General features: G+C 41.3%; 1 protein-coding gene across 5 annotated transcripts in view; it reads left to right on the forward strand.

Annotated features, from left to right (window-relative positions):
* LOC116040711 (vitamin D3 receptor A) overlaps positions 1-13858 on the forward strand; it is an 82538-nt gene that overhangs the window by 46668 nt on the left and 22012 nt on the right. For 4 of the 5 annotated variants that reach the window (XM_031286287.2, XM_031286288.2, XM_036007993.1 and 1 more), the window contains exon 2: positions 9705-9852. In XM_031286287.2, coding sequence (XP_031142147.1) covers positions 9707-9852 — 146 coding nt within the window. In that variant the 5' untranslated portion in view covers positions 9705-9706. Of the gene's footprint in view, positions 1-3128; positions 3134-9704; positions 9853-13858 lie in introns of those variants that run through there. The other variant, XM_031286290.2, reaches the window with a different exon arrangement.

Genomic DNA, 13858 nt, shown 5'->3' on the forward strand with positions numbered 1-13858 from the left:
ACAGTAACATGTACACAAACTGGTAGGCCAAGCTGACCAAAAATGAATGTATAGTATTTAGAGTACATAGTAATTCTTGATACATACCACTGGACATGTTACTCTTGACTCCTTCCCAGTCAGGTGATCTTGTTTTAGCAGCTCATTGGCTGTGTAGGTTTTGCAAACAGGAACATCAGATATATCATAGGAGGGAAGCCAAACAAACGCAGCACAGAAGTTTGACTGGCCTCTGAGGGGTACAGAAGGGGCTGGACTGAGTGAAAGAGAAAAGAAAAGCAGACAGAAAGTTACAAGAGAGCTAAATGAAGTTTTGAAGGAGGTTACTTTCTACACTGTTGTAAACTGACCTGGGTGGGCTTTGTTAGAGTACCTTTCGTTGCAGTAGGGGGTGTTTATTATCAATGTGGAAATTATTGGTATACATTTTTAAATATTTTTTTAAATATGAACGTTCTCATGCATTATTATTATTAGAGATTTGGTGTTTTTTTTTGTTTTTGTAACATTTTGTCCTGGTTTGTTATTGACACATAGGCCTATCACAAATACGTTTCTAATCGTAAAAGTGTGGATGGATGGGTCAAACAAACACTGGACTTTCACAGAGGAGACCCGTGTGAAACCAAAAGTCAATGTTGACCTATTTTAACCTACGTATGTAAATTAACTTACGCAACACTTAACTTACAAACATACTTAACTTACGTATGTAAGTAACGTAATAAACATACTTATTTTAAAGGAGAATTCCGGTCGATTTCAACACGTAGCCATCTGTGTTGCCTAACGGTGTAGGCAACACAGATTGTTTTGGTTTTTCTCGCTACTGACAGCACTCCAAATTTACAAACAACAGAGCTACGTGTTGAAATCGACCGGAATTCTCCTTTTAACCCAAACCGTGATATTTTCCTAAATCACGTAGTTCTCTTTCAATTCAACCATCTTAACCACGTGTTTTAAACTGCGAGCGTTTCTGGTATGAGGACTTAATAAATAATAATTAATAAATGTAATCCAGGAGAAAATACTTTTCTCTCAAAACGTATTTGAGAATGCAGTTTAGTTGTTTGAAAACATAATTCTTTAGGGGACAGGGTTGATAGTTTCACAATTACAGGCGGTAAAAGCAAAGTTAAATCCTCCTTTGTTAGCATTAGGTAAGATGAATTGGGAACATAGACTGTAAAATAGTTGACGTAGCATCGGTGACATCCTCATTGGTCTGTGGACTGCTGTTTTTGAAACCAGGACTTTGCATTTTGGCCATCACCATCTTGGTATTTGGAGCCAGAAGTGACCATATTTGGACAAAAGGGTGGAGCTCGGGAGGGTGACGTGGCTAAGCCGGTGTTGTGTATGGTTTTAAAGGACAATTCTGGCGCAAAATGAACCTAGGGGTTAATAACAGATGTGTACCCACTCGATCGTTCTCTGGGACATGTTTTCATGCTAATCGAATGTGTTTGTAGCTTGAAAGAAGCTAGCACGGACCGCTGATTAGCTTACAACGCTAGTATTCGGGGCACAGGGAAAGTAAAAACAAATCGCTATTTTGTACCACTAAAAAGGCTCAAAATATCACCAAACTTCAACTGTAGCATAATGAGGGTCCCTAAATGTTAACCGAAGCATTGAGAACTTTGTAAGTTTGTAAGTTGTCCTTTAATGGCGCTAAAGAGGGAAAGTCGCAGATTTTCAACCCCTCTGACGCAAGTCATCCAACGGAGTTTTACTGGCAGGTTAGTCTCGCTTTGCCAGACCTCAAAGTCAAAGTTTAAGATAAAAACATGGACAACACCCAAAAACAAGTTATTTCACGGCTATTTCAATCACGGCCATGGATAAGCATTGCTAAGCTTCTAGCATGATTGACAGGTCGACGTGTAGCCACGCCCCTCTGCTGTATCATTTATTTTTAAATCAATAGGAATATACTCAGTCCCTGCAGAAAAACGCGATTATGCGATTGCATAATTCAATGCATAATCAGCCAAAGTCCGCATATTTATGCGGGGGCCGCATTTTTTCAAATACGTCGCACTTTCGCTGCATAAATTGCCGATTTTCGTACAAAATATGCGGGGCTTGCATGATTTCATAATCCCCGCATTTTCGTTGCAAAAAAGTCACATATATCTTAGCAGAAAGTTGAAAAATGTTGCATTTGCTTCACACAAGAGCAGCCATTTTCCCCTGTTGCCATGGGAACGTTATGAAGTGGCGTAATTACGCGACGTGAACATTAGCGAAAAGCTGCAAACCCTGCGATGAAGCCATGATGAAACTGCAGTTTTTGCAAGTTCCCACAATTTTTGCAAGTTCCCGCAATTTCATCGCATAAAATTGCATAAATATCCCGCATATTCCATTGCATTTTTTAAGAAAACGTGCCGCATAATCAAGGATTTTTGCCCGCGACAATCACAAAAAAACTCATTTTTTGATTTTCATCAAAACATTTTTCTGGAAGGACTGTATACTTTACAAAATGAACATCATGCTGTATTGAAGAGGAAACTAGCGATTGAGGCCATCAACTCGTTTTTCAGTCATTTTCCCATAGACTTCTATAGAAACTGACTTTGTTTTCTGAGACAGTGGAGTCGCCCCTGCTGGAAATTAGATAGAATGCAGGTTTTAGGCAGCTCCGCATTTGCTTCACTTTTTTTAGGCACAGAAATTGCAGCTTGAGTGGAAAGATCTTGTTTTTATGCCAGTTTTCAAGTATATGACGTGTTACATGAATCAGTCAAGAACCCAAAATAACTAAAAGCATGTTTTGACCTAGGGCAACAAGCACCCCTTCAATAACCTTTACAGGTGCACTGCAGCATTGAATTGGCCATTACAGGCTGGTCCTATAATGACTGAATGAATATAACAGAGCTTTGCTGTATTTTGATGCATTTTCTGAATTATATACGTGTCATTTGTGTGTAAACAGAAAAACAAACTATTCTCTCTCTCTCCTTCGACGAGGGAAATAACATCAGCATCAGCAAAAACAGACAGAGCGGCTCTGCTGTATTCCGGCCTGATTATCCCTCTTACTAAATGTTTCATCTGTTGACATTAGATGGCACTTGTAGCCGACTCTGCATAGCTCTCAGAAGCAACATGGACAAATGTGTTTACAGCTGAGGCTGGCGAGTGAAATTAGTGAGAAGGGAGGGAGAGAGAAAAAGCAAAGTGAAACACAAATGGAAAAAAGAAAAACAGATATTTGGGATGGGTTGACGACTGTTGGAATGACACAAGAAATGTGACGTGAGTACCAGTGTTTCATAGATAAAAAGTTGAATATGAATATGACTGCAGTGCATTTGGTTAACAAGAAAAAAAACATTTATGCTCCTGGACTGGAGTCCTGTTAAAAATCAGGAGTGTTTGATACTTTTGTTATGTTTTTTAGTGATTTGATTCTAAATGTTGTAGTACATGTCGTCTAAGATACATATTTTATGTATTTATGTCCAGTCTGCACATATACACCCTCAGGACACAACTTTGAAGTGGGAATTAATCTCATGGATTTCATTTAGGCTAGTCAAAGTTGGTAAAACTCTGACAGTTTACAAAAGTTTGTTTTTAGTGTTCAGTCTTTCGCAACACTATTGACGTAGCATTGGATTGTGTTATTGTGTCAACACCAGCAAGGACTGTAGGTGCAGTGAGTGATAGGAGTCACAAGGCTGTAACAGGGGATACAAGGTGAACAGCGGTGGGCTAGCTTGACAACAACAAGCCAGTTCCACTTCTACAGTATATGGTAAACAACACATCTTGGGACAGTCAGCTGGCTAAAGATAACACCAAGGAGTTCTTCTTTGGTAAGTCAGGAGGATACTGTATGGAGGGACTCTTCTGTAATGTAGGGACTAGTCTATATCCTTCGTGTTCCACTTCCGGGATTGCTCCGGTGCTGCAGGAAATTCCACCGGATGCATGTATTTTCCGTTTCCTTCTGCTTTCTTTGTGTTGGAATTTTAAATTCTGTGGATTTCTGAGGACTATGGTTAACTGCTCTTCAGATCTCTGCAGGGTAAATTGAGACAGCTAGCTAGAATATCTGTCCAATCTGAGTTTTCTCTCGCACGACTATTTTGCAGCAGCTCTGTGCGGAGTTTAGCACTGCCCATGACGATTCTGATTGGTTTAAAGAAATGCCAATAAACCAGGGCACGTTTTCCTCCCATTCCCGAATGCTGTGTGGAGTAGCCAGACCCTCCTTCAGTGCGCTTTGGAGGAGGGTCTGGCAAAGCGAGACTGTAGAGATCCACAAAATCAACACCTTGCCATGACACCTAAATCATGCATTTGTATTAGCGATAGACCGATTATCGGCCTGTTTTTTGGCAGTTTGCAGATTATCTGTATCTGTGTTTTATTTTACCAATAAAGTTCATTCATTTGGCTCAGCTACAGCTCTCTGTCTGTCCCTCTGCTTCGGTTTCACTCACCACTGAGTCTGACTTAATGTCCTGGCCACAACACTATCTGACTATCTTTTACTGTGTATTATGTTGAAAGTTTCTCCTTTATTAAATAATTGCTTAAAGCATTTAAACAAAGTTTTGTGTTGGTCTTTGTAACATTCCAAAATCTTAATTTTGACTTAAAGATTTTCATTTTCATTGTAAATGTATATTGGTTCCAAATATCGGTTACCGGTTTCATCGGTATCGGCCTTGAAAAAACAGTGTCGGTCGATCCCTAATTTGTATGACCTGGTAGTTCTGTAAAATAACTATCATATCACATAGCCTATTTTTTTTTTCTAATATGCCTAATATCTAAATAAAGACACCTTTAAAGTAATCTAGAAAAGTACAGATATATGTGTGAAACCCTATTGTACAATACATATGTATTTACTTATAGTTCTTTCGAGATGAGGATGTAAAAATTCATGACTAAAGTATAGAGTTAGTTATATTTTCACAACAATCTAATTTCTACTTTACTGTAATAACCAGATAATAGAATAGATGTTTTAGGGCAGGGGTTCTATAACAAGATTTTAAATTGAGGTCCGGAATGAGTGGCAATAAGAAAATACCATTTAATCAACTCCCTTTTAACTTTTAAGCAACATAAATTCAAGTTGAGTACTTGATTTTCCAGGTCAACTTTTGTACCTGTACCTGGAACTCTGTGCCAGTACTTTTTTTTTTTTTTTGGTAGCCTACTTTCTCTCTGTAATGCCCAAAAAATATTTTTTCATTGTAAAAAAATGTCCAAACCTATTTATCCTATTTACATTTAATTTATTTAAATAATTTAACACACCACACAAAATAAAACCTCTCCCCTCCTTAACCTGTCCCTACAACCTCCAGCCTGTCAGTCTGTCACCAGGGCATGGAGACTAGAGTGCAGATCGGGCCGCATTTTTCTGTCCAAGCCCGACCCGAGCCCGACACAGTTAAAATCTCATTTTTTTTCTCATACTAATGACACATGTACATTTGTTTGTGTGGAAAGCCCACTTTTATTAAGCAACTGTAGGAAGGCATTCGGAAATGTCAACAGATGAGCGCATCAGCTCACACGGGGCAACACCCGCACGTTAACACAGGCGCGTACATACATAATAAGCTTTTTTAAATTTAAAATGTTCAATGCCTTATCGCGCTGACGTGACCGAGCTCAACCCGAACCCGAACATCATTTCTAAATATCTGTCATAACCCGGCCTGGCCCGCCGGGTACCGTCGAGTCCCGACCGGCTCGGTTCGGGTATCCATCCTCTAATGGAGACGCTGTTGTGTGTGTCTCAGAGGAAGTGCAACGGCTCGCCATTATATTATATCGCAGTGAGCGTAACCACACTTTTATACCTGCTTTGTTTTCACCACAAGCGACCACTTCGTTGGTATTGCCCTGACTCAGTGTGACTTGAACAAGCTGCCAAGGCGACGGCTCTGCTGCGCCCAGTTCACTTAACAGCAGCTGTAAAAACTCTATTACACACTATGATGGTTAAACTTTGCAATTAATCCGCGGTGCGTGCCAAACTGTGGGGAAGGGGGGGAATCCGTACGGATTACGGATTAACTTCAGTCCGTTACACCACTACTGTATATTCAACGTCACTAACAATGTATTGATCAATAGAAAATGTATTAAAAAATAGAAAATGTTACACTTAATAAGGTATTGTATTCATAACACGAGGTATGGCCACGGTCCCGATTGACTCGCCGTTCAGTCCAGATGCGGACCTTGGTCCAGACTTTGAGAAGCCCTACTTTAGGGAATACATAGAATAAAACACATTTTCTATAGTTTGCCAACCATGATGCTTGTTTTCAAAAAAGAAGTAAATAATTTCAAACTACTATTACAATCATAATCAGCTCTGTATATGTGTGTATGCAACCGTGTATGTGCTTATATCTTGTTGTCGTCCTCATACACAGAGATGATCTGACCTTAGTTGTGCAACACGTTTATTAAATCAGTTATCCAGTGTCGATCCATGAATCCATTATACACGGCTGAGGTCTGTTTTGTCTAGCAACATAACCTCTCTTGTCTCTCCCAATTCAATTCAGTCAGTTTGTTTAGTTGTCATAGATGTCATACAGTATTAACTAGTATCTAAGCATCCAAATAAACATGAAAATGTATAAGCTCATAGAAATAATCAGCACAACCTGGGTTTAGTAAGATTAGCTTTAGTAGGATTGGCTCGGGACATCTCTAGTTTTAATGCTTGTATAGACTGTTCTTCTACTACAATTTTGCCCAAATATTGAAAACACATTAATCAAAAGTATGTTATATAAATAAATCAGGACAACCAGGACACTCTCTCCTTATCCGTAATGATCATTTACACCATCATTTCCATACCTGACTGCTGTCTCTGACGATGGTGATGATGAAGATGCTAATTGATTTGTTTTCTTAAAGAAGATATAGGTTGATTGGCAGATCTATAGAAACAAGTGTATACATGAGAAAACAGAGCAGGGATTGTTAAGGTGTTAGGGAAAGTAAGATAAAAAGGAGAGATTGAATTACCTGTCAGCTAAAAAGTCTGCCGCCTTTTTATTACCAACTAATCATGCTCACTATAAATAAATAAGAATGGTAATTATCAAAGCAGCATTACAAATGAGAAACAAGTGAGAGAAAGCACATAAAGAGTAAAAAAAAAGAGTTATAGAGAAGTGATTTAAAGGAGAAATGACACTAGAGTTGTTAATTACAGACCTGGAGCCCACTCGGACTGTTGTTAATCACCACCACTAATGAAACGGCAGGTTGTTTTGGTGGTGTTTTTGCAGATCTGCTTGGATGTTTGACCCGCCGTCTCTCCATTCCACCCTCTCCATCCTTTTCATTATTCACCTGGTGCTGCATCCGGGGGGAAAAAGCTGTTTTTGTTACATGACTAATTGCGTGTCTTGTTTTTGTGTCTGTCAACACGCTCCTCACCCACCCCTCAACACACACTGTAGCCTGAAATCACTTGTATGTTTTTGAATGAGACAAGCCCCAGTGCTGGTCAACATGCATTAAAGTGATACTCCGCCTGCACTGAAGTGCGTGTGTGTGCGCGTGTGCGTGTGCGTTACAGTGTGTCCTGCTTTCCCGGTGCGGTGCTTTCTGGGTAATGGGACTGATGCGTCTGTGTACGCATGTTAGTGTTTTCCTGGGAACCGGTGCTGAAGCTTCAACTAGCCAAGTTGTAATGAGAGCTAATGGAGTCTGACTATGTTTGTCTCCATCCTTCACTTGTGCTCTCACCTGCCTCCCCCTCTTTCATTATTTCTCTTTGGCCATCGGTTGCTCTGCCTCGGCAGTTCCTCCAATCTCTTTGTCCTCATTTTACACTGTCTGAGTCCTACTTCTATGCACGTCAGCTCCCCACAGGCTATATTCTGCAGCCTGCACCCCTCCTTTTTTGTCCTCATTTGGTTGTCTTCCCCTTACATGACCTCTCCTTCTCTCACCCATTGGATTTCTCCATAGTGTTTATCTACAGGTCCAGATCTCTCTGTTTAAGCATTACAAAACCAAAAACCTACTGACCATATGTTTGTTGCATTGGACTTTTCCATCGTTTTGTTACATTTTGAGTCTTTTCCTTGAATCTTCTGCAGTGTTTTGTTTTGACTTTCCCTCTTTCTTTAACCCTCGGACCTTTTCCTTAAATTTAAACACAATTTCCATTTTACACGTTTCAGATTTTAGCATTAGCATCGAACCGAACCAATCAGCCTCGGGGAGGAGCTACTGGCAGGTTCTTGGCATGGTTTAGGCGTGTGTGACAACCACGACTCTTTGTTCTAAACAAAAATGGCAGACATAGTAGACAGGTGATATACAGATCCAATCAACTGCCAGGTATTTTTTGAAAAAGCCTGCCTTTTTCCCCAACAGTTTCTAATGATGGCTTCTCAGATGGTTCTGTGTAACAAACTATCTGGTGCGTCAGGTTAGCATAAAGGGACTACAACTTGCATTTTGTTGTGCAACCCTGTGTTGTACAATGATGATAAATAAACCTTCAACCTTAAAAGGACAATAACCTGGTCACCTGTTTGTCTTTTGTCTTCATTAGCTTTATTCAATCAAAACAATGAATACTATTAAAATAACGAATGGTGCCTATCATACCCCTCTCCCCTCGTTTCTGTATTTTCACATCAACTATCTAATCATTTTGAGTAGATAAATAAAAGATAAATCTTCTGTCAGTACATTCAAAAACTAACTTTAGGCCACTAAATCTACTTGGATTTAATATGTTTTTGTGCGTCTCTGACTAACTTCTTTTCTTGAAAAGGGCCTTTGCGGTTTGGTCAGTTTAGCTGAAACATATTGGTCACATCAGAATATGTATTACAATTTAATTGAAGACCCTGCTCAGACCCTGAGCATTTGTCAGTCATGTTTGAAACCCACTCACCAAAACTACAATATACAGTGTTCATTTGCTCCTGCATATTTTCGCCTCGCCTTTTGACCTCCTTAAAGTATCCTTATCACTTCAATCAGACTTCAAACAGAGGATCTTTCTGTACCGATTGATATGGATTAGTAAGCTCACAGTTGGCCGGTCGGTGTGTGTTACTCTACTGCTTCACAGTTGACCAGTCAGTGTGTGTTACTCTACTGCTGTTTATTTCATAGGGGACGGCCAGCCAGATGGTTTGAGTGTGAAAAAATGAGCACTTTCATCTTGGCAGAATTAAATGTATCAGTCATTTCTTAGCCTATGGCAAATATCCCTCTTTCTGTCATTAATTTGCTTTCCCATTAATATTGTAATTTCACAATCTTGTGTGTGTGTGTGTGTGTGTGTGTGTGTGTGTGTGTGTGTGTGTGTGTGTGTGTGTGTGTGTGTGTGTGTGTGTGTGGCTCCTGAGTCATTCAGCCAATAGCTGCGAGAGTCTGAGTGTGGCTGTCAATGCCTTTTGCTAAATATGCTAATAGCCTGACACCTGTTTGTATAAGAAGAGGAAAAACACACCTCCCCATCAAACACTCCCACACAACACACAAGCAGAGGAAACAAACTGATTTTTAAGCTTTGGGCGAGGTTGGTGAAATTCATGGATGCACACAGACATCCCTCACCTTTTTATATCTTTGTACGTTTGTGTTTCATTCGTAAACTAGGAGCAGGCGAGCAGTGTCAACTAGGCTCTAATGTCTTCTCTTTTTTGTTGTTTTCTCTGCAGTGATGGAGCCCATGACGGTGACGACGTCGGTGGCCGGGCCGGACGAGTTTGACCGCAATGCCCCGCGGATCTGCGGTGTGTGCGGTGACAAGGCCACCGGCTTTCACTTCAACGCCATGACGTGTGAGGGCTGCAAGGGATTCTTCAGGTGGGTGCTGTCCCTTGAGAACCGTGTGTTCATCTTGTCTATTTTGCAGTTTTTAAATGGGTGGGATGATGAAGTTTGTGAAGTGTGTGCGTCTCTGTTGTGTTATTAGCTGCCTGTCCATGTGGAGCAGGTGTCTTCAGTTTGCATCTTATTTGCTTTATAATTGCGCATCATGTATTTAAACAATGATTTTTCTGCCGAACTTTAACTGAATCTGTACATTTCATTATCATGTCATTAGTTACGTTCAGTTACACATAATCAAGTCTTATCCTTAATATCCTATATAAAGGTTGTAGAAATTAGGCTTATTTTTGCTTTTAGGCAGCACTGACAGCCATTGAACTTGTCTGTTAGAAAACCTACAGGTACTTGTAGGTGGTCTTTTCAGTTTCCCGTAAATTTGAATAGATCCTGCATTACGTATGAAACGAATGGTCACCAATTGTTTTTGTACTTCCCAAATTATTTCTGAATTAAAGAGAGAAATGTTTTTTGATAAATATCGGCAATATACATTTATATAGTTGTTTTAGTACACTGGCTGCCGTGCTCCTCCTTAACACGTTGCCATTGTATGACAGCCTTATGTCAGTATACTGTACACTGTGTTTGATGTTATGGTACAGTAAGTGTTTTTTCAGTGCACAACTTTTCTGTTGTTTTTCGTATTTTCCCCTTGCTCTCACTTGCTCTCTCACATTCACTCAAATACACAAACACAACACACTTTTTCATATATCAAGGTTTCTTAATAGGATTCACTAATGAAGTATTGTAATTAATTTAAATCCCACCAGCCGAAGGGAGAAGACGCCATTCCTTCAAACAAACAGTGTTTTTATTATCAATGGAATAGGTAGAATTTAATTAGTAATCATTAAAAAATTTTATGTAAAATACGTGTACAATATATAAATTAGACATTACTTAGGCTGTGATGCTCGGTTCCTAAATCTTATGGTACTGTATATAAAATAGTCATTCGAAGGAGCATTCCGGACTGCTTATTTTAGTAAGTATGGAAGTTGATTTCAGTAATTTCCAGGTCTGGATAAGTATGGAAAAAAGAAAAGAGTATGGAAAAGTATTTGTTTCTTGCCCCTATTCTGTTTTCTAAAAACTAAAATTCTGAATTTATAAAAATAAATAGATCATACAAGCAGAGTGTTTTTAATGGTGTTTGGAGCAGGCAGCCAGCACAGCTAAAATGTTAACCACTGTGTGAGAGAGTGCATGCCAGAGCGAGCTTGATGTCATCGGAAGCAAGGCAAGAAGTATGGCGTGCAACTGAAAGCACACTCCTAAGCAGAGCTGCCTGAACGTCACAGCCTGCAAAACAGCTCTGCCCCAAGTGTCTTATAACTGTACCAAATCTGGACATCAGCGACCAAATTAGTTTGAAAGTAAATGCCGCAATATCTTTGAATTGCATGCCATATACACATAGCATCACCAATAACCAAATATTATGCTTGCCTGAACATTTATGAGTTCAGAATCAGAATCAGAATCAGAATCAGAAAGGGCTTTATTGCCAAGTACGTTGCACATACGAGGAATTTGTCATGGTGTTGTTGGAGCATGTCACACATACAAATATAAGAAGGATAAAAAGAATATAAACAATATAAGTATAAACATATACACACAGTATGTATTAATAACGATAAAATAAAATTAAATAAATAGTAAAATAAGTTAAACAGTTTAAAAAGGAACGCTACAGCAGAGTAGGTACAGAGTAGGTACAGTAGGTACAGAGTATTTACAGTGGGGTGTGGAGAGAGTCAGGATGGATTCCGGGCCTTGTTAATAAGGCTAGTGGCGGAGGGGAAAAAACTGTTTATGTGGCGTGAGGTTTTGGTCCTGATGGACCTCATCCTCCTGCCAGAGGGGAGTGACTCAAAGAGCTTGTGTCCGGGGTGGGAGGGGTCAGCCACAATCTTTCCAGCATGCTTCAGAGTCCTGGTGGCGTATAGGTCCTGGAGCGGCGGCAGATTGCAGCCAATCACCTTCTCAGCTGACCGAATGACACGCTGCAGCCTGCCCTTGTCCTTGGCAGTGGCAGCAGCGTACCAGATGGTGATGGAGGATGTGAGGATGGACTCAATGATGGCTGTGTAGAAGTGCACCATCATTGTCTTTGGCAGGTTGAATTTCTTCAGCTGCCGCAGGAAGTACATCCTCTGTTGTGCTTTCTTGACGAGGGAGCTGATGGTCAGCTCCCACTTGAGGTCTTGGGAGATGGTAGTTCCCAGGAAGCGGAAAGACTCCACAGTGTCAATTGTGGAACCACAGAGGGTGATGGGGGCAGGTGAGGCTGGGTTCTTTCTGAAGTCCACAACCATCTCCACTGTCTTTAGAGCGTTGAGCTCTAGGTTGTTTTGCTTGCACCAGGTCACCAGGTGGTCAGCCTCCCACCTATAGGCGGACTCGTCTCCATCAGAGATGAGTCCGATGAGGGAGGTGTCGTCCGCAAACTTCAGAAGCTTGATGGACTGGTGACTGGAGGTGCAGCTGTTGGTGTACAGGGAGAAGAGCAGAGGAGAAAGAACGCAGCCCTGGGGGGATCCGGTGCTGATGGTCTGTGAGTCGGAGACGTGTTTCCCCAGCTTCACATGCTGCTTCCTGTCAGACAGGAAGTCAGTGATCCACCTGCAGGTGGAGTCAGGCACACCAAGCTGGGAGAGTTTCTCCTGAAGCAGAGCCGGGATGATGGTATTGAAGGCAGAGCTGAAGTCCACAAACAGGATCCTGGCGTAGGTTCCTGCGGAGTCCAGGAGGATGTAGTGGAGGGCCAAATTGACTGCATCGTCTACAGACCTATTGGCTCTGTAGGCAAACTGCAGGGGGTCCAGGAGGGGGTCGGTGATGGCTTTGAGGTGTGAAAGCACAAGGCGCTCAAAGGACTTCATAACCACAGAGGTCAGGGCGACGGGTCTGAAGTCATTAAGTCCTGTGGTCCTTGGCTTCTTGGGGACAGGGATTATGGTTGAGGTCTTGAAGCAGGCTGGCACGTGACATGTCTCCAGTGAGGTGTTAAAAATGTCTGTGAACACTGGAGACAGCTGGTCAGCGCAGTGCTTCAAGCTGGATGGGGAGACAGCATCCGGTCCAGCAGCTTTCCTGGGATTCTGTCTCCTGAACAGTCTGTTGACGTCCCTCTCGTGAATGGAGAGAGTCGTCACTGAGGTGGGAGGGGGGGTGGAGGTGGAGGGGACCTTTAAGGAGGGCATTGGTGGGGGGGCCCAGGACCCTGCTGAGGTGGGCGAGGTGGAGGTGATGCACAGTGGCTGTAGCTGTAGGGAGGTGTCGTGGGGGATGGTGTCAGGACTGTCCTTTTGTCTTTCAAATCGACAGTAGTACTCGTTCAGGTCGTTGGCTAGGTGTCGGTCATTGAAGGAGTGGGGGGTTTTAGGCTTGTAGTTGGTGATCTGCCTAAGTCCTTTCCAGACAGTCGCAGAGTCATTAGCTGAGAACTGGCGTTGGAGCTTCTCAGAGTACCGTCGTTTAGCCTCCTTCACTGCCTTGCTAAACTTGTACTTCGACTCTTTAAATTTGTCTTTGTCCCCACTCCTGAGTTATGCAGTGATGTAGTTATCAGAAAAGTGAAGTTAACATTCTATCTTTTCTGTATAAGGAAAACATACCTTTATTCATCATCATTTCCATAGACGCAGTGAATAAACAAAGCTGCACAGACGCCATGAAAGCTTTATTTAACTTTTTCAACTTATTTTCTGTTCTTATTTATAAAAAGAGACTAAAATAGAGAGAGAGAAAATAAAATGTTATGGGAAAATAAAAAGGGTATCAATGGATAGCAATTCTTCTTTGAGGACAGAAGTTTTACAGTGGAACGTCTTCCAACTTTCTGCGTGGGAGTGTGGACTGAAGAGCCACGATGGGTAAATGCAAGTTTTTGGAGGGCTGGCTTTTTGTACCTGGATGTCAAATATGGTCTGATTTGAAAATTGAAATTTGAGTCTGGAAAAGTATGGAA

Source organism: Sander lucioperca, chromosome 12 (assembly GCF_008315115.2).
Source record: "Sander lucioperca isolate FBNREF2018 chromosome 12, SLUC_FBN_1.2, whole genome shotgun sequence".
NCBI classification, from domain to species: Eukaryota; Metazoa; Chordata; class Actinopteri; order Perciformes; family Percidae; genus Sander; species Sander lucioperca.